Source organism: Chelonoidis abingdonii, chromosome 1 (genome assembly GCF_003597395.2).
Source record: "Chelonoidis abingdonii isolate Lonesome George chromosome 1, CheloAbing_2.0, whole genome shotgun sequence".
NCBI classification, from domain to species: Eukaryota; Metazoa; Chordata; order Testudines; family Testudinidae; genus Chelonoidis; species Chelonoidis abingdonii.
The window spans coordinates 11,539,353-11,558,156 of record NC_133769.1 but is presented as its reverse complement, the minus strand read 5'-3'; the positions used below and the strand labels follow the sequence as shown (position 1 = coordinate 11,558,156).

The window sequence follows — 18,804 nt, the reverse complement described above, 5'->3', positions numbered from 1 at the left end:
AGACATTTATCTAACTACTTAAATATCTCCAGAGATGGAGATTCCACAAACTCCCTAGGCAATTTATTCCAGTGTCCAACCACCCTGACAGTTAGTAACTTTTTCCTAATGTCCAACCTAAATCTCACTTGCTGCAGTTTAAGCCCATTGCTTCTTGTTCTATCACGAACAATCATGGATCTTGAAAAGTTTTACAAAAGTACAATCACAGGAACTGCCACAATGGCTCAGAACAGTGTTCTATCCATTCCAGTATCTGGTCTCGGACAGTGGACAGGATAACATGATTCAGAAGGTGGTGTAAGAAACTCTATAATGGACAATTATGGCATACCTGTTCATAAAAGAAGTTTCTTCCTACTCCCATTGGTTGGTGGTTGACTTTTGCCCTGAAGCATGGCAGTTTGTAACCTTATTAAAAAGTTATTCCTTCTAGTGGAACAGCAGATTTTTTTTAAAATCTCTCTTATTTATGGTCCTATGAAGATGCAGGATTTATGTCAACCCAAACTCATTACAAATCACTATGTACTCACTATTGGCCTCTTCCTATTCAAGATGTTGGCTAGTGCACCCTGGTGTACAAACAGAGAATTACCTTTCTCATCTCTTGCAGCAGCTGTGCTTGAAAGTGACTCTTGAGGCTGGACATCTCATCCTGCAGCTCCTGCAGACGGGGGTCTGGCTTGCTGTTTTCTTCTTGCACAGCCTGCAGTTCTCTCTTCAGCTCCTCCACTACCCTGCTCAGCTCCTTGGTCTGCAGTTCAGACTCTTCCACACGGTCAGCCACGTACACCCTTCCAGCCAGTGCTTCCCTGGTCTCCTCCAGCTTTAGCTCCACATCCTGGCGTGAGGCCCTCTCATTTTGCAGCAGCTTCTGTAGCTCCCGCAGCATAATGGCATGGTCACTCTGCTCCTGGGCCCGGTCATGTTGCTGTGTGATTAGACGAGCTTTGGTCTCTGCCAGCTGCTCTTGGACACACTTCATCTCTGCCTCCAACTTGCTCCTCTCTTCCTCAGCCTTTTTGCTGGCCTCATCCAGGTCCTGCTTCATTTTTTTCTTGTCTGCTAGGTATGAGGCTTCCATGCGGGATTTCTCTTGGGTGACTGTAGCCAGGGAACTGGTCAAGGTGGCCAGCTGAGTCTTCAGCTGGAGCACCCTTTTGTCAGCCTCATTAGCGGCGGCGGGCACATCCCCACTGCCAGTGCTGAAGCCACTCTCTGATCCACTCGCCTCCTCTGATTTCATAAGGGAAGCCCCAGCTGTGGTTCTCTCATCTTCTATCCCCAGTTCACCTTTGGCACTGGTCAAGCTGGCTGCAGTGTCCACACTTGTAGCTGTCCCCATGCTGTCTTCACTATGAACAGAACTCCTGTCATCAGCAGAGTCAGCAAAGGAAACATTGGAGCTGGCAACATCTTCAAGGTGAGCTCCACTCAGGCCAATGTCCGTCTCATGAGACACGGACAACACTTTTAAGCTAGCTTCCAAGGCTTCCTTTTCCTTGAGCAAGCTCTTATAGGCTCTAACAACATCCATCAAGCGAGTCTGGTACTGAAGAAGCTGTTTCTTCTGAGATTCAATAGTTTCCAAAAGATCTTTTTTGCTAGGACCGCCCCCAAAGTTCATGCCAAACTTCTCCATGACTGCTCAGCAGCTGTTCAACTTTGCTGCTCATGCAAACTGAAAGGAGAGAGAGAAAAAACATGAGTGAAGGCTACATAAACAGCCTTAGCAAGTCTTAAAACAGATGAGTGCAGGCGACCCTATGAGGCCACAGAGCTGAGCTCACTTCAGCCATGGAGCTCATGGGCTAACAGATCTGTGGAGCAGTAGCGCAGGGCAGAATGAGACCTGGGGAGAGTCTGAACACCAGGGAACTGCGACAGGAGAAGGCGCAGACCAGTTACAGGCCTGGGAGTTGGGGGACTCGTGAGGGACTCCAGGCCCCTCTCCCTGCACCTCACTTTACCCGTCTGTGAACGGGGCTCACACCCACCGCTCAGACCCGCCAGGGCCTCGCCCCCACCCCGCGCGGGTCCCCACCCGGGCTCATGGGCGGGGGCAGCCCCTGGCCGTAGGGCCCCGGGGCCACCTCACACCCTGACCCCAGCGCGGGCGTTTCTCCTCACCCGGATCCCCACCTCCGGCTCCCTCCGACCATCACCACGCATGCGCGTATCCCATAGGCCCCAGCCCTCGCGCCTGCGTGTAGCCCATTGTTCCCGGCTCTCGCGCCTGCGCGTTCGCACTGCTTTCTTCCACAGCGCGTGCGCCTAGGACGCTGGTTCCCCAGCCGACGCTTGCTGCTCATGCGCGAATCCTGGTGGCTCCCTACTAAGGCTTGCTAACGCATGCGCATATCCCGTAATACCCGTCCAACACTCGCCGCGCCTGCGCGAATGTCCGTGGCTCCCTTCCAACAGCTGACGCACTTGCGCCTGTTGGTTGCGTTCGACTGTAAGTGCGCGAGCGCACGCTCCGGTCTTTCCGCCGCTGACTCTTACTGCGCATGTGCTGATTGCAATAAACTCTTACTCTGCCACTCGCAGACCCGCATGCGCCCTCCTGGGGCAGGGCGGGGCCTATGAGTTTTGGGGCGGGGCCTCTTGGTTAGCAGCTGCAGAGCTGTGTCTGGAGACCGGGGGTGGTGTGAACGCTTTGCTGGGGAGTCTCCTGGCAGGGTGGCCAGATGTCTTGGTTTTATAGGGAGGACTATCCCAATTTGGGTTTTTTTTGCTTATATAGGTTCATATTACCCCCTCACTCCGTCCCGATTTTGCTGGCTAGTCACCCTACTCTGGCAGTGGGCACGAGAGGGGCCCGGAGCAGAAATCTCAAGATAGGGCGCTAAATTTGCTGCAGACTCTGAGTACCAAATCCGGGGGAGGGGTCCCGAGAGGCGGAGGTGCTCAGAAAGTGGCATGCAGAAGTGTTTTAAAGCCCAAGTCAACGTGACTCCTTCCTTTCTAGGGCCTGTCCTTGCAAGGGGGCCGGGGGGGCTGTCTCACTGTAGAATAAACCCCCTTCTCAGGCAGAAGGCTTGTTCCTTCCAGCTCATCAGAGAAACCATAGTCTGCCTCTTGCTCATTAGCAGGATCTAGATTCTGAGGCAGGATACCCAGAACTGTTACGGATAGCTTAATATGCCTCCATTCTAGAATTCAAAAGCCCAGTATTAGTCGTGTAGTCGTAGTCGTGTGTGACTCCCAGGATATCAGAGACTAGGTGGGTGAGGTAATGTCTGACCTGTTGGTGGAAAAGACGCTTTTGAGCTTACCCAGAGCTCTTCTTCAGGTCCAGCAGAAGTTGGTACAGTAGAAGCTACTCCCTCACCCACTTCGCCTCTCTTGGGTGGATTAAAGCACTTACTTTATGGAGGTTGGTCCCCATCACTGGAGTCACTTGTGATCGGAAGCTTAGCTTTTATTTTAAAAAACCTTGATGTGGAAAATGCAGGCGGGGTGCACCAGCTGTCCAGGCCGCCCAGAGGTGGAAGCAAGTGGGGCAATTTGCCCCAGGTCCCGCAGGGGCCCCACAAGCCCCGGCCCAGCAGCGGTCCGGGTCTTTGGCGGCAGGGGGGCCCTTCAGTCGCTCCGGGTCTTCAGCAGCATTTCGGTGGCGGGGGGCCCTTCAGTGCTGCCAAAGACGTGGAGCGACTGAAGGGCCCCCACCACCGAAATGCCGTTGAAGACCCAGGCTGCCGCTGGATGAGTACAAGCGCCACAGCTCCCCTGCTTTGCCCAAGGCCCCCTGAATCCTCTGGGCAGCCCTGTAGCTGTCTGATAGACACCCTGAAACCATAGTTCCGAAAGTCATGGACTATCCCATTCAGCTTAACTTCAAAAACTGGTGCCGCTTCCAAGGGACAGGACTACATGGCAGGGCCATGGCCCAGGGTGGGAGGATCATGAGCGGCATGCCTGGAACTGCAGGAAGCCGAAATTTTGGGGGTGGATGGGTGGTAGGACTCTCTTGGGAAGTGGGATCTGGCGGGATTTAAGGCTACAGAGATGTGGCTCTTTCAGGGGGCAGGTCAGCTCCCTGGGGGTGGTTAGCACTTTGAGAGGTGGGGCTTGTGATGTTAGGGGGCGGGGCTATTGTTATAGGGCAGGGCTTGTTCCCAGGAGTGGGCTGTTACTTGCTGGGATTGGGGAACCCCGAGGAGGTGGGGCTAGTGCTGCAGGGAAGTGGTGCTCTCAGGAGGTGTGACTAATGGTGCGGAATCAGGGCTCCTGCTCCCAGGGCAGGGCTAGTCCTGCAAGGGCTGGGTCTCTTCCAGGAGGTGGGACTAAGGCTGATGGCAGAAAAGCTCTTTTGGGAGACGTGATTGGCTAACAGTGTTGGGCCATGGCTCATGCTCCCAGGGGTGGGGCTAGCATTGAAGAGGGTAGTGCTGTTGCGCGCCTGGGGCTGTTTCAGGAGGCGGGGCTAAGGCTGCAGGGGGTGGAGCTGTTTCAGAAGGTGGCCAGGAGCAGGGCTAAGGCAGCAAGGAGGGGGCGCTCTGTCAGGAGGTGGGGCTAAGGCTGCTGGGGGCAGAGCTGTTTCAGAAGGCAGGCAGGGGCGAAGCTAAATCTGTCAGGAGGCGGGACTAAGGTAGGCCTAGGCAGGGCTGGGTCTGGATGTGGGGCTAAGTCTGCCAGGAGACAGAGTTAAGGTGGTGGGGGCGGGGCTCTGTTGGAAGCTGGGGCTAAATCAGGCGGGGCTCTGCCAGGAGGCGGGGCTAAGACTTCCAGGAGGTGTGGTTCTGTCAGAAGGTGGAGCTAAGGGGGGTGGGGTTCTGTCCAGAGGCAGGGCTAAGGCGGGCAGGGGGAGGCTTTGTCTGGAGGCGGGGCTAAGGAGGCGGAGCTCTGTATGGAGGCGGGGCTAAGCAGTGAGGGCGGTGCTAAGGCTGCTGGGATGCGGGGTTCTGTTGAGAGGCGGGGTAAGGGGGCGGGGCTTTGTCTGGAGCTGAGGTAAGGCTGTTGGGGGCTGGGCTCTGTCTGGGGTGGGGATAATGGGGCGGGGTTCTGTCCAGAGGCGGGGCTAAGCGGGCCGGGGCGGGGCTAAGGCTGCCAGGATGCGGGGTTCTGTTGAGAGGCGAGGCTAAGGGGGCGGGGCTCTGTCCGGAGGCGGGGCTAAGGCGGCGCAGGCGGGGCTAAGGCGGCAGGGGGCGTGGCTCTGTCCGGAGGCGGGGCTAAGGCGGGGGGCGGGGCTCTGTCCGGAGCGGGCTAAGGCTGCGGGGGCGGGGCTCTGTCCGGAGCGGGGCTAAGCTGCGGGGGCGGGGTCGTGTCGGGGGCGGGGCTAAGGCGGCGGGGCGGGGCTCTGTCCGGGGGCGGGGCTAAGGCTGCGGGGAGCGGAGCGTGCTGGGCGGTTCTGCCAGGCCTGCTCGCAGAGCGCGGTATCGGCACGCCGCGGGGTGCTGCGCCAGCGCCGCCTGCCCCTCCGTCTGCCATGGGCCTCCGGTCTCCGCCAATCTTCTCTCGGATCTCGGCAAGAAGCAGATGCGGATTCTCATGGGTGAGGCGGGGGGGAGGGGCCGATGCTGGGGCCCGGGGTCTCCTTCCCCGTTTTGGGCGGCGGCTTTGCGAGCCCCCGGGGGAGGGTCGGGGCAGACGGGCCCCGGAGCGTGGGGGGTATGGTAGAGCCCCCCCCGCCCGGGGGGCAAGAGGCTCGGCTGCAGGGGCCCTGGGGGTGGGTGGGTCCCTCCCGGTGGGGTCCCGACCTCCCTCCCTCCCACGGGGCTAGGCCGCAGGACTCCGGAGCATGGGGGGATGGGTAGAGCCCCCCCCCGCCCGGGGGCAGAGGCTCGGGCTGCAGGGCCCTGGGGGTGGGTGGGGTCCCTCCCTCCCACGGGGCTAGGCCGCAGGGCTCCGGAGCGTGGGGAGATGGGTATGGTCCCCCCGGGGGGTTAGAGGGCCGTGGGGGTGGGTAGCGTCCCCCCTGGAGGAAGAAGGGGCTGGCTGTAGGGCCGTGGAGGGTGGGGGATGGGTATGGTCCCCCCGGGGGGTTAGAGGGCCCTGGGGGTGGGGGTGGGTCGGGTCCCCCCTGGAGGAAGAAGGGGCTGGCTGTAGGGCCCTGGAGGGTGGGGGATGGGTAAAGTCTCTCCCCACCCCACAGCAGAGGGGTCGGGCTGCAGGGCCTTGGGGGGTGGGGTCCCCCTGAAGGAGTGGGGTTGGGTTGGGTTGCAGGGCTGCTAGGGGAAGTGGCGTTAATCCGCCCCCATGGCCAATCCCTCTGGGGTAGCTGGGCCCGGTAACATCCCCTCCTGCCATGGGCAGTGTGGTTGGCAGCTTGGCTGCTGCTCCCGGAGCGGTGTAGGGGGAGCCTTGTACTTGCCCAGCTGTCAGCGCTAGCCCTTATCCCAGAGAATCGGGGATGGCATCGGTCCCTGCTGGAGAATTGCCCTGCCTTGGTCCGGTGGAGCTGAGCAGCCCTGCCAGGCATGGGCATCTGTCCTCCCTGCATTGCTGGGGTGACTGTTATGGCTGTCTCTTGCCCTCTTCCAGGAGGAGCACAGACTCATCACCCCTAGACCTTGAGACCTATAGGGCTGTGGGATCCTGTACCCTGCCCCCTTATGGGGGATTGATCTCTGCTGCAGGGTTTATAGAGAGAGTCCATCCAGCAAAGCAGCCCTCACAGAAGGGGAACCCCCCTCGTGGGCTGAGCGATGGGGACCTCTGGGCATAGGATCCTTGCCCATTCCTTGGCTAGAATGGCCTCTGCAGGTGGCAACAGGATTCAAGGTTGTAACTTCTGGGTCTGCTCCGTGAGCCCTTGGTGGCAAAAGGGCCAGACTCATGTCCTTGAGCCTATCTGGGCTGGCTGAGCCAACAGCCATGAGAGAAGGCTCTGAAGAGTATTCAACTGTCTTCAGTGCGGGGCTTGGACCACGTAACAGTCAGTCCCGGAAACGGGGTGTTTACTCTGAAATGTGATTGTGATTGGGCCCTAGATCATATATTTATCCTTGTGGCGGCTGGACACCTCCACCTAACGGACTCTTCCAGTGTGGCTGGGCACGCCTGTCTTGTCAAGGCATGCTGGAATTGAGAGATGGAATATGAGAAATATGGGGTCAGCAGGACTGTGTTTCCCAGGCTCTGTCTAGTGCATTTTAAACATTTTTGGAAGGGTCAGCTCTTCTGGTTTGAGTTTGCTGAGGCGCTTCTGGCTGGTCACTGTGCAGTGCATAATGCAAACAGATGGCTGGGAACCCTGTCAGCAGAAAGCAAGGGGGTTTACAGAGACTATCCAAGCAGGGGCTTGACCTGAGCTGGGATCTCTCAGCTCAGTTGCAGTGCAAATAAGTAACAATAATGGAGGATTTTTGGGGGGCGTCCTGCAAGATATAGTGGTGCCTCAGCTCAGTGGCAGGGCCCTAACCAATTTTAATGAGCGGAAGGTCCTAGCTTTTTGACAGGCGTGCTGCCTGGAGTTCTCCAGTCGCATGCAACGTGTGGCCTAGGCAGTGTCTGTGCAAGCTCCTTTCTACCTCCTCGTGTCCTGTTTCTGACTTCGAGGGGTGTTCAGTCTCCATGAGCCAGTCGAGGGCCAGCAAGGCAGGGCCCCTTGTGCTGATAGTTCTGTGAGGTGGACAAGCTGGGCTGAGACCCCAGCTTGCTACTTATCGGAGTCCAAGAAGAGCCGTTGGGTGGTAATGGCTCTTGGCCAATACTGACATGGCCCGGATCAGAACAGCGCCTTGGGAGTGTGATTCTCCTTAGCCTGTTCCTGTCACTCTGGGCCACTCTGCTCCCTGGGTAATGCCCTTCTGAACCACCCTCCTTGGAAAGTTTGGGACTACAATGTCGGTCAGGTCAAGCAGAAGAGAAAAGGGAAGCAGAATTCTCTAGGCTTGAAGAACTCCCCATAGATTCCTGTTGTCTCTGTAGGATGCAGCTGTTCTATTGACGAGCACCTTGTCTTTCCTGAGGGGGAAACTCTAAACTGTGTGGGGGTTCACATGTTCTGCCCTGCACCGAACTCTGCCTCTGAACTGGAAATGACACTTCTAGATAGGGGTCTAGAGACATCTGCTCTTCTGTGATGGGGATTACAGAGCTGGCCTACGCTAGCAATTCCTGCCCTGGTCATCATGTCAAGGACAGACTGAAGTGACTCCTCCACAACTGATACCGGCGGCCTAGAACTGAGCAGAGTGGTGACGGAGGGAGTGGAACATTTAGGAATCTCACCTGATTCTCCCCTCCTGGTGCTCAGAATTGATCTTCACAGAGAGCTTTGTGGAGGGGAAAGTTGCTGTTAGATCTCTGCCCCACAGCGTGTGGATTTGCTTGGTGTTCTCTGGGGTAACTCAGGCTCGGAAAGCCGCAGAATGCCGCGGGGGCGGTGGGTTTTGTTCTGGGCAGACCTCTCGCTTGCTTCTCCTGAATGAATGAGCTGTGGCTGTTTTGAGGGTAAGCTGCACACAAGGGGCCGTGGGTGGGTTTGTAGGCTGTAAATTTGGTAGCCCTTTGTAAAGCTGTCTTGCTAGGATGGCTCTGTCTGAGCCTCTGGGAGCATGGACTGGGCTCTTGGAGCTGTTAGAATTGTCTGCAGCATCTCCTAGAAAGAGGGGGTGCTGTATACTGGGGCAGTCAGACTCAGGAGGGAAAGAGGTTATGGGGGCTTTAGGCAGGAGCTATGTGTTTATCTGCACCCCTGTGCTGGCAAGTGACACTGGCCTCTCCCCTCTCTCTCACCATTTCAGTCGGCTTGGACGCTGCTGGTAAAACCACCATCCTGTACAAGCTAAAGCTTGGTGAGATCGTCACCACCATCCCCACCATCGGTAAGTGGTGAAAAGCCGCACCCCGGCTCTGGTTTGCCTCCAAGGCTGGGAGAGGGGTAATGTGCTGCGGTTTGCAAGCTCTGTATAGTGACCCCCATCTCTCAGGCTGAGTCGACAGTGGGGTTATGCTTCCCTGCAGGTCCCTTGCTGGTTAGCTGGGGGCCACCTCTGAGCGGGGGCTGTATTGTGGCATTGGAATTAGAACGGTTTCTGAAGTCAGCAGGGATGTGTCAGGATGGCTTCTGTCTCATTGCTGAGCTGTGCTACTGGAAGGGCCTTTAAACTGCAGTGTGGCTTGTGTGCCTTGCTGGGCACTGGCTTGACTTGAGGAAGTGCCCACGTCTCGTGGGGCTAGACTTCCCAACAGGCCAATGAGCGAGACCCAAGCCCAGGTCCTTGCACAGTCCCGGCCTGAAGAGCTAACAATCCAATCACCTGATAAAATGGAGCCATCCCGGTATCTCTAATGCTGAGGAGGTCAGTCTTGCACACTGGCTGGGCCGGAGCAGCAGTACAAGTTCAGACCACATGAAAGCGCAATCATTGTCCATATGTTCCTAACCACCCATGCTCTGGTCTCAGCCCTGCTCGCTTCGGACAGAGCATACAAGGAGCTGGTCTGACGGGTAGCGTGACTGCAGCAAAAGAGAGGCTTCCTGTCGGTTTGTCTCTGTGGTGTTTATCTTAAATGTATTATGGGACGCTAGTGTTGAAAGTGATGGACTTGCCTGGGCAAGGCACAGCAGAGGCAGATGCTGTGCAAACGCCCCCACACAGCGCTGTCAGTAGACCTCATTTCTCTGCTGTTATTGTTCTGGGCTCCTTGCCAAGTTCTACCGATTCTCCACTGCCCGCAGCCCCCTACTGTCCCAGCCCTGGGCTTCCCATCCACAGCTCTTCTGTTGCCCCCCAGTCCCAAGCTGCCGCCCCCCCGGTATTCCGTTCCCTGTCACCCCACCCCCATGTTTCTGTCACTGATGCTTCTGAGAGCTGCCAGGTCTGCAGTGGCTGTAGAGTGCCAGTGGTGACGTGCACAGGTTCACCTTAGAAGAGCAGATGACTGGGTTGCTGGGATGGATCATTGGGTCACATGATCTGACTGTAAACATCATCTGACCTTAATTTGGTCTTCACAGTGAGTCCAGCAGAGCTTGTATTTCTCAGTGTGCAGAGCTCTACTGACTGTGGTAAATGTCTTTCTCCGTGAATTTTTAGAATGGGGGTGCTTGTGGGTTGCTTATTTCTGATCATGAGAAATGTGGTCAGCAGACAAGGCTATAGATGAAAGCTGAACAGCAGTTACCTTAGTGCAATTCTAGCCTGAGATGTAGCTGTGTAAATGTCTCTATCTGATGGTTCTTGACATCTGCTCATCATGTGTATTCAGAGTTGTATACCTGCTTGAGAAACAAAGTAGGTAGGTGTGACTTGTGCACCACTGGACAGAACCACTTAGTGAGTTCTAGGGTTGCTAAGTCAGAGTTTGTCACGCAGAATCATCTGCTAACAGTAAAGGAACTCCAGCCTGGATGAGTTTACTGGTAGTGGCTGGGAAGCAGCTTGCTGAGGGATCATCCATTACCCCTCCCCAGAAGTGCTGGTGGGAGGAGAAGGATGCTGCACTCCACCTTCATCTTACTTAACACACCCCTGTGATGCTTGTCACCCCATGAATCTTCCCTCCCCCGACTCAAAAATCCCCTGAGATCTTGTGGCGTCTCTGCCGGCAGTGACTGGTGTTTCCTGTAGTGCGCGGCTGTGGTCTGCCAGTTTTCAGGCTGCCATGGTGATTAACCATCTTCAGCAGAGACTCGCTTGTGTCTTCAACTCTGTCTCCTCTCACTCCTCCTGTCGCCCTCACAGGATTCAATGTTGAAACAGTGGAATACAAGAACATCTGCTTCACCGTCTGGGATGTAGGTGGCCAGGACAAAATCCGACCCCTGTGGAGACACTACTTCCAGAACACACAGGTGGGAGGAGCTGCAGAGGCACCGAGAAAGAGCCCTCTGGACATGAGTATTGTACAGGGATCCACTGAGGCCTCCCCTCACCTGTCTGCCTCAGGATAGGAATAGGAGATAGTAACTGCTTCCATGGCAAAGAACTGGGGATGAGATGTGGACCTAGTCCCATGGATGCTGCTCCTGCCCTGCTCATAGCAGCTAGATCGCTTTGGCCTTCCCAGCATTTCTGGGTGACCCTCTGATCCCTCTCCCTTCTTGCGGGGGAAGGGCAGTAGCAGTGTCACGTTGGTAAAGAGATGGGTAAAGAGGCTAGGGCTTGATTGGGCATTGGTAGTGGCAGGTTGTCCTCTTCCGCAGATTTATCCAGGGAGTATGGCTGGAAGGCAGCTCCTGTCTCCCCACACGCAGCAGCCTGCATTGGGCTTATGGGAGTTGTCCGCTCCTTTGCTGCACCAAGCTGGTGCAGCGACCCTGCCTCTGAGTCTGCCTCTTTCAGAATGAGGCAGGAAGGTGCCTCTGCTCTGAGCCATGAGTAACTTCCTTTGTTCAGCGCAGCGAGGTGCTGAACGTGGGGTGTCTGAAAACTACCCCAGGGCATTTCCCACCCCTGGTCTCTGTGCAGGAGAACTGGCAAGAAGAGATGTGGGGTTTTCCATTGAATGAAGATGTATCCAAGCCCTTGTTGCTGATCTATAGAATAGCTTTGGAGAAGATACGTGGTTGGGGGTGTGGTGGGAAGCGGTTGCCACATTGGCAGTGATCTCAGTTGCCATTCCATAGTGTTGGAAAGAGGCTTGTTCCTCTGGGTTTGTGTAGTGTGCCCCTCACTGTGGCATTGGTGCCTGCGCTGTGTGAACTGTCTCATGTCTGTCTGCTTTCTTCTACAGGGCCTCATATTTGTTGTGGACAGCAATGACCGAGAGAGAGTGCAGGAGTCTGCAGATGAGCTGCAGAAGATGGTGAGTGATGGGGGTGGTTTGGAGAGAGACTGCATGTTATCTCCGTAGGGTGACTTGGGCTTGGGGTGACTGGTGAGAAGGTGGAGAATAGTTAGGTGGGATCTTTCTGGTGTGAAAGCCTAGGAGCTCACAGGGCTAGTAGGACATGGATCTAGGGTGGCCGAGGCTCTGCTAGAGCCCGGTGTAGAATTCCTATCTCAAGGTAAGTTGGCGTGTGTGGAGCAGGAGCTCAAAACCAGTGGAGCCTGCTTCCCAAATTTGCTTATCCCTAAGACTAGGTGTCTAGATGCTATTGCAACGAACTCGCATGCGTGCGGAGGTCACTTATACGGTCCTCAATCCCTTGTGTTTGGAGTAAATGTAACGCTACTGCTTCTTCCATAGTAATGTCTGCTGACTCACTGGGGGAGGAGGGGTGGGGGTTGTGACTGACATTCTGACTCTTCGGGTGCTGAGACGTGAAGGCAGTAGGAACTTAGTACTTAGCGTCTCTTACAGGGTGAAATGCACTAACAGCTAGTTCCAGAAATCAAAATTGCATATGCTATCCATGCCATCCCTTTAGACTAAACTAGCGTCTGCCAGAAATGTTCCATAAAACCATAGCTGGGACACATTAAACTCACTTATTAAAACAAACCAAAATTAACCAGAGCCAAGTATAGAAAGTGTCTGTGTTAGCCCCAGTTTAGCTTTCTTTCTGGATGCAGAGAAGGCCTTTGAGTGGGTTGAATGGACATATTTAGTGGCAACCATGAAATGCATGGATATGGGATGGCTACTAGAAATGCTGTCTCTCACCAATGGCTGTCAAAACCAGCCTGCAAGTAAGTGGAGGCCTGGGACTGTTTCCTCAGCATATGTTGAACAACAGTGTTACAGGGAAGCTGCTTCATGTAGATCCAATAGACACATTTACCACGTGGCCATTCTAGCAATGTGCTAAAAAGGACAGCTCGTCTACCCCTAAACTGTACAACCATTACCACTTTCTCATTTGCGGAGGGCTTGATAATTAGTGTCCCATTCCAGCTATAAAATGCCAATCCTCTCCTGCGTTTTCAGGGGGATACAATTCATTTTTCTGATAGAAAGTATGTATTTCAACCAGTAATCTCTGTTCTGGGCCAGTGGGTCCTATGCCTACTGTTCTGGGGTAGCGGGTCCTATGCCCACTGTGACCCTCTATCAAAATACAAAAAGCAGCTAGATGACCTGCTTCTTGAAATACCTCTCCTCTACAGCAGTATCCCATTCCTACTTTTGCTGCCTGTCCCACTCCCTCATCTACTGTTGTAGACAAGTTTGGATTATAAGTCCCACAAGACAGAGATCTATTCCGTACAGTGCCATGTGCACCCATGATGAAATACACATGCGGTGCTCACTTTGAAAATCTGATCACAAGTGTCACAAACACTTGGCTGCTGGTGTGCACCAAAATGCTGAGCTTTCCTGGAAGTCTCGCCCATTGGTAATAACCAAAAACTGGCTCGAGTGGAGCATTAAGGCTGAGAATCCAGGTGTTCGGTCAGGCAACTCCAAAACTGAAGATTTCTACTGAAAAGTCAGTGGGGCTCCAATGGTGCCCTGGTGTGTATCCCATGGATAGACTCCTAGAGTGTTCCTGGTAACAAGGCTGTCAGGAATGGACAGTACATCCTAGGTAACATCTCAGGAGAAACCTTGACTCTTGAGTGCTTAGTCTCTCTGTTAATGCTAATTTTTGGATGTGATTTTCTCCGAGCACTGCTCCCTTTCTGTGAAGCTGCAGCCTTAGCTGTGTGCCTACTGCCATGAGCCAGGCTTGGGAGAACTCAAGCTTCAAGCACCCCTCACCCTAAAACCACTGACCCCCTATTCTTCCATCCTCAGTGAGGATGAGAAAACAAACTGAGCCTGAAAAGCTGCCCAGTGTTCACTGTTGTGAACTGGGTGCTGGTGGCTCCTCCGGCCTGCGTAGGGCAGCAGGAGATCACGCCCACAACTCAAGCAGCTGAATCAGCTTTTCTTCAACTGTGAGAAAAAGAAATTTCCTTTGGGCCGAGCCTGATTGTAGGCAAATCCCAGGCCCAGAGTCGGGGCGGTTGGGGCTTCTTGGCAGCTGCAGAGGCAGGATGAGAGTGGGAGCTCCACCAGAACCTTCAGGCTCTTTGGCCAGCAAACACCGCAGTGAACTCCCCCTGTCCCACCCCAGCAGAGGTGCTCTGGAGCAGGGCTTTGGTGCTTAGCTCATGCTGACCCTGTCCTTGCTGCATGTCTCTGTTAATCCGGCAGGTGGCAGCAGCACTACATGCACTCAAGCATTAAGACAAGGGGCTGGGGAAAAGTGGGTGCCTGGAAGAGAGGAGTCTCTGTTCCAGCCCTGATGAGCTCACAGGCTGAGACCTGCAGCAAAGGAAAGGGGGAAGAAAGGTGTAGGGGTGCCTGAGCTCAGCGTTGTGCCATATGTAGCTGCTTGGTTCTGACTTGCCTGACTGTGGTCTCCAAAAAGGAGTATGTGCAGCTAGAGCACTGCCTGGCTACCTGAGTGAGAAAAGGGAGCTGCTCTGAGTGTAGCATATAGGATGGAAATAGATCTGAGGACACACCGGCTGAGGGAGTGGGCTGCTCAGTTAGTACCTTAACTTAAAGAAAATCCATTCAATTAGAAAAATCCTTCTCTCCTGAATCCAAGAGAACCTTGCACTGGTAAAGAGCAAAACCCCGACCGTGTGTCTCTGTTGCGGAGCAGGCCTGCACAAGACTAGCCACAGTGGGGGCTGGCCGTGGTGCAGAACACAGGAATATTTGCCTTATGGCTACATGGCATGTGTTTGCACCCAGTGGCCCTGGGAGCCAGAGGGGTTCAGACTGTCAGAAGGAGAAGGCTGAGAGCCTGGGTGTGAGCCGAGGAGGCTGGAGGGGGGAAGGAGGAACATGCTCGAGGGGAGCTGGAGAAAGGGGTTCTGTTTTTGCCATAGCTGCCCTGGGGGATAGTGTGTGTTACCTGAGGATGAGATGTTGGATAAGCTGGGAGGGATGGAGAGGTAGTGACTGAAATGCAGGGAAGCTGAGGAAGAACAGACCCTGAGGGATGTGGGGGGCCCAGCGGAGGGCTCAGGAGGAGGTGGTCGAAGAAGCTTTAAGTTGAAGCATTCAGCCCCTCACGGTAGAGCTGTAACATGTAAATGGTCTGTCCTGTGACCAGAACTTGACTGTATGTGAGGTCAGGGCCCCACTGCGCTGTGTGCTGCACAGACACCCTGCCCACGGAGCTCACGGGGCCAATACACAAGACAGGTGAAAATGAGGGGAGGGAGGCAGGGTTTACCCCCATTTTAGCAGCTGGGGAACTGAAGCACTGAGAGAAGCGTCTTGCCCAAGGTCACCCATGGCATCTATTGGAGAGGTGGGAATTGAACCAGATTTCCTGAGTCCTGGTTCAGTGCCCTATCACTGAACTGTCCTCTCGTCACTCTGGATTGGTCCCTAGGAGACTGCAGTAGGCTAGAGCGGGCTGAGCGAGCCAGCTGGTTTCACAGGCCTCCCTGCTCGGCCGTGGCTAAGCTGCTTTTCCTGCTCTGTTCCAGCTGCAGGAGGATGAGCTGCGGGATGCAGTCTTGCTGGTGTTTGCTAACAAGCAGGACATGCCCAATGCAATGGCAGTGAGCGAGCTGACCGACAAGCTGGGCCTGCAGACGCTCCGCAGCAGAACCGTAAGTGTACCCAGAATCCCGCGATTGCCAGGAGAGGCTGTCCTGAGATTGCGGGAGGGATTGTAGCCTGACTGCTCCGTTCTGACTGCCTCTCCCGCCATCTCAGCGGCTCTCCTTGGCTCAGTCTCGTGGGCTGTGACACTGAAGCAGAGCTGTGGGCCTGGAGTGAGTCACACGGGCTGCTACAGGATTGAGAGGTGACTTGGCAGAGTGGTGTGCATGGAGCTTGCACTCTGCCTTGCCCTAGCCGGCACAGTCCATCTAATTTAATAATTGGAGATATACCAATCTCCTAGAACTTTCAAGGTCCCTTCCAGGTCATCGAGTCCAGCCCCCTGCCTTCACTAGCAGGACCAAATACTGATTTTTTTTGCCCCAGATCCCTAAATGCCCCCCTCAAGGACTGAACTCGCAACCGTGGGTTTAGCAGGCCAATGCTCTAACCACTGAGCTATACCTCCCCCCCATCTTTCTCTGATCAGCACCAAACTCTGTCTTGCTTCCCTTTCCGACCCCCCAGTGAGTTCTCCAGCAATTGTCTCCCATAGGGCTGAAGAGAACTGGAGACCTTGCTTGCTGATGATACATGGCATGTTACAAACTGGACTATCAATCCACATTTCCCAGGTGCAGTAGGGTGAGATCATGATCCCCATTTTACAGAGGGCAAAACTGAGGCACTCAGGTCACACCGTAAGCTGAAGTGGAATTAGGGTTTGGTGGTGCTTGGCTCCCAGCCCACTAAATGCTACCTCTCAGCATTAGCTGCTCTGTCTTGCCTGCTGCCTGATTTCCTTCCCTTGTTTTTCAGTGGTACGTGCAGGCAACGTGTGCAACCCAGGGCACTGGTCTCTATGACGGACTGGACTGGCTATCGCACGAGCTCTCCAAGCGCTAGGTGGGTGGCCAGCCGGCCCACAGACCAGACGAGGGTCGTGCCCACCTGGGATCTCCGTGACGGGTTTAGTTTAGTTTTTGGATTGTTTTTTCCTCCCCACTGTGACCTCGTCTTAAATGATCCGTGTGTTTATCTGGTAGAACTTGAACCTTGAGGACTCTTCAGGCAGCTCCACTAGCTGTGCTCCTGCCTTCCGCTGCCCAGACGGCACTTTCATGCTAACCATCCTACCCAACTGCATGTGTTCTTGTTAAGTGGAGCCTGTGCCATGTCCCAGCAGGGCCTGTTGGAAGGAAGGGAGGGAAGTGGGGGTGGGGTGTGTCTAAGCACTGAGCAGGTGGCGATGTACCAGTTACCTCCATTGGCAGCTTGTGAGGAAAACTGTAGGTAACTGCTTCGGCTGTCACAACACTGCAGAACAGAACCGTTTCTCCTTTTTATCTTTCCACGAACTTTATAATTGTTTCTCTTGGGGAGGGTGGGGGGCAGGGCTGGGCTGGGACTCTGACTGTGTAATGTGCTATTGTATATCGAGTAATAAAACTCCACCAGTTTGTATCCTATGCCCTATGCCTCTTTCTCGCCAGCAGATGGTCCCGGCTTTTGTGTGTGAGGGTCGGGGTAACTAAGGAGGTTAACATGGGGAGCTACAGGGCCACCCTGTGGGGTGGGAAGCCAGAGGATGAAATGTAGAGAGACTCCTGCCCAGAAGCCCCTGGAGTGGAAAGGTAGAGTCCCCAGCATGCTGTGTGCCTGGCACCGGTTTGCAAAGGAGAGGACTGGGTGCACTCTGAATGCAGGTGCCAGAAGGATTCTGGCCTGTGGGTGCTCAGCAAAGCACTGTTTATTACTGACTGTAGCTCCCAGTATCTCAAGTCATCACCTGAGTGACCTGCCCAGATGTGGCACCAACAACCTACAGGATGAGACTGGGTGTCAGCAGCCAGCTGTGCCAGATGTGGAAACGGCTGGTGCGATCCAGCTACATGTCAGAGTGGGAGCTTAATGCAGCGACCTGTTGGCATATGCTTGGCCGATGGGCTCAGCAGAGCTCTGCGAGACCCTCCCCTTTTTTCCAAGTAGTGATGTACTGCCCAGGCCAGTGCTGGGGGAGAGCAGTGCACGTGTTGCTTCCCCCCCGCCCCTCACCTAGCCACAGCTAGTGAAGCGGTCCCTGAAAACTGGGCAACTTCTATTTGGTAGCTTAAAACTAGAAGGGGGAGGGGCAGTGCTAATTCCAGGCACCAGGGCTTGAATACTCTGTGTCCCGTCCCCGTGACTCGTGGGGAGGCTGGTGATCAGTCTGCTTCATCCCAACACCTGCCCTCCCACCTCTACCCAGAATAACCGCCGCCTCCGCAGGTCACGGAGTTAAGTTGGCAAAGCCCCTTACTAGGGCCAGTGGTGTTACCTGGCCGCTTGGCTTCCTGCGTGTCAGTTTCAGGGTGGCGGGGGGCCTGGCTCATGGGGAAGGAAAGTGGAGTGAGGGATGTGTCTGCTGCCTTCCCCAGGCCACCGGAGAGCTCTGCTGGGATTACCTTGGGGAGCATGGACTTGTGATGTGACTGTCCAGTGTAATGTCGTGACTAATGGAGACAACTTGCCTGTTGTCAACACAGCTGTGATGAGAGCGAGCACATCCTCGCCCACAGCTGGACAAGGCTCCATCAAGCGGATGGGAGTGGGAGCCTGGAGGCTCGGCGTTTGCCTGCCTCGTTTCTGTACATACAGACAGCTACACTTGAGGGTGGTCAAACTAGTGTAACAGTATGAAGCTGGGCCAGAGAACACTGAGTATCCCTGTGATATTCTTGCCTTAGACAAAGCGGTATCCGAGAGTTTCCCCCCACGGAGCGATGGCTAGAGTGAGGGGAGAGTTGTGTGTTTGTGTTTGTTTTTATTGCTGTCTAACTGAGAAGGGATCTTGAGAAGCTTCCCCCATGTGCAGGTTTTTCCATTATAGTCCTCTAGGACTAGGGGATTTCTTGGTCGTTCTGGTGCTGGCCGCTGTCAGGGCCAGGATAAGAGTATTGAATTAGCTGGGCCATGCCCTGGTAGGAAAATTCCTACCCACCACCGAGGCAATTTTGTGCTTCCACAGGGCTCTGATAGCTGTGGGGGACTCGTGGGATGAGCAGTTTGTAGGTGGTGTATGGACAGCGCCTAGCACGAGATCTCAGGTGGGGCTGTGGACGTTACCATAATGCATGTCAGAAACTAATAAAGTTTTTAAAAGATCTTGCTGGTGCGCCCCTCTCCCTGGCCCTTCGGAGCAGGCGTTTTATCTGCCAGGTAGTGATGAGGTTTACAGCGGCTTTAGATATGCTCTGTCCAGCCCTGGGAGCTCCTGGCCCCACTTACAAGGAAGAAGAGAAACGTGCTGTTATCTGCCAGCTTTTCACCCTCGTTGTAATAACTCCGTCACTTGTGGGGCTGGGTGCCCAGGTGGTGGGGAGACCCAGAGGGCCTGGGGCTGGCCTAGTGGGGGATGTTGCATGGAGGAGC

At 55.0% G+C, this 18,804-nt stretch overlaps 2 protein-coding genes across 2 annotated transcripts in view; one reads left to right on the top strand and one right to left on the bottom strand.

Moving 5' to 3' along the window:
- The window catches only part of GCC1 (GRIP and coiled-coil domain containing 1), a 13,778-nt gene extending 11,565 nt beyond the window's left edge, over positions 1-2,213 (bottom strand). Inside the window, exons 1-2 of the mRNA XM_032769974.2 lie at positions 2,134-2,213; positions 599-1,684 (exon numbers count right to left, since the gene is read on the bottom strand). Of these exons, the coding sequence (XP_032625865.1) occupies positions 599-1,645 (1,047 nt within the window). The 5' untranslated portion in view covers positions 1,646-1,684; positions 2,134-2,213. The remainder of the gene's footprint in view (positions 1-598; positions 1,685-2,133) is intronic.
- Positions 2,214-5,434: 3,221 nt separating this feature from the next.
- ARF5 (ARF GTPase 5) lies at positions 5,435-16,857 on the top strand. The gene is given in 8 exon segments (XM_032769969.2): positions 5,435-5,468; positions 5,471-5,500; positions 8,697-8,777; positions 10,641-10,750; positions 11,632-11,703; positions 15,276-15,401; positions 16,213-16,299; positions 16,440-16,857. Coding segments are annotated over 7 exon segments (540 nt in total). The 3' UTR covers positions 16,440-16,857.
- Positions 16,858-18,804: the final 1,947 nt, after the last annotated feature.